The sequence below is a fragment of the Eimeria mitis genome, genomic scaffold (assembly GCF_000499745.2).
Source record: "Eimeria mitis Houghton genomic scaffold, Emh_scaff3802, whole genome shotgun sequence".
NCBI classification, from domain to species: domain Eukaryota; phylum Apicomplexa; class Conoidasida; order Eucoccidiorida; family Eimeriidae; genus Eimeria; species Eimeria mitis.
The window spans coordinates 1,664-2,907 of record NW_013572138.1 but is presented as its reverse complement, the minus strand read 5'-3'; the positions used below and the strand labels follow the sequence as shown (position 1 = coordinate 2,907).

Genomic DNA, 1,244 nt, shown 5'->3' with positions numbered 1-1,244 from the left:
TATATATATATATATATATATATATATACATTATGCGCATGTACTTTCGTACTTATGTATGTGTATCCTTACGTACACTGGGAGCTTGCGGTTACGCTGCAGCCCACACATGGCTTGTGGGTTGCAACTTCCGGGGAGCGATAAGACTGTCAAAAATGCACAGAACCAAATAAATGCTCACGGAGGGAGAGACGACGAGCAACCCAAACGGGCAGAAAGACAGATGTAGAGACACAAGGAAACAGAGAGAGAGCACGCTGCAGAATAGGAACGCGTGGAGAAAGATAGACAGGGTTCATAGCTGAGGTGCGGCTCGTGCGTGTGTTGGGGCTGCAGCAGCGGCCAGCAGCAGCAGAGGCTGAGCGGACAGGGCCAACCGGCTCGACTGATGGCCCAGCTGAGGGGGCTAAGCAGGCGCCTCCTGTCCTTATAACCTTGGATCCTACGGCTCCCGCTCCGCCCGAGGCGGTGGCAAGGGTCGAGAAGTTGAAGGAGGCCGGAAACGCCGCGTTCCGTAAGGGGGACTTTGCCGCTGCCAAAGTTAAATACTCTGAGGTCAGAAACACTCCGCTGCCGTGCTTCGTTGCAGCTCTTACGTCCACATACATTCGTTTTCAGGGCTCTAGCTGGACACAGACCCAGGTCCCGTCCTGCTGCCGTGGGGTGGAGTACACCTGAGGAGCCTTTGGGTCCCCAAACCTGCACACACGTCTGTAGGGGCCGTCGGGGAGAGATCGGCCCCAAAAGTAGCTTGCGACGCCGCTGATATGTTGGGGCAGCGACGGAGTTGCTGGTGTCTGCAGGCGATTGAGGAGTGCCCTAAGGTGGCGGCTGCGCGGGAGTTGCTGGGGGTACTCTACTCGAACCGAAGCTTCACTCATGAACAGCTCGAAGATGCGCATGGGGCCCTGGAAGATGCGCAGGCGGTAAGGCAAAAGAAGACAGACCCCCATACAGCGACGCTCCCTGGCCGGATCGCAGGCAGGGATTGGAGGGGCAGGGGGCCCCAGGAATTGACTCACGGAGGCCGAACGTAGAAGGAGGCATAGTTGCCTGCTTGTTACGTGTTGGTCTGTGAGTTGGTTTGTTTGGACGGTTGTAGGCGATGCGTGTAACATCTGTGTATTCTGTGTTTAGGTGCATAGGGTATACGGTTTTATGCATAAACAAAAACCAAACTTCGTAGCATCAAAGTGTGTGTGTGCGTGTGTGTGTATGTATGTGTGTGGGGGGGTCCGCGCGTT

At 55.3% G+C, this 1,244-nt stretch overlaps 1 protein-coding gene across 1 annotated transcript in view; it reads left to right on the top strand.

Annotated features, from left to right (window-relative positions):
* EMH_0069630 (ankyrin repeat containing protein / TPR domain-containing protein, putative) overlaps positions 1 to 1,244 on the top strand; it is a gene marked incomplete at both ends in the record, with an annotated part of 3,773 nt that overhangs the window by 1,978 nt on the left and 551 nt on the right. The window contains 2 exon segments of the mRNA XM_013498891.1: positions 337 to 555; positions 804 to 926. Of these exon segments, the coding sequence (XP_013354345.1) occupies positions 337 to 555; positions 804 to 926 (342 nt within the window).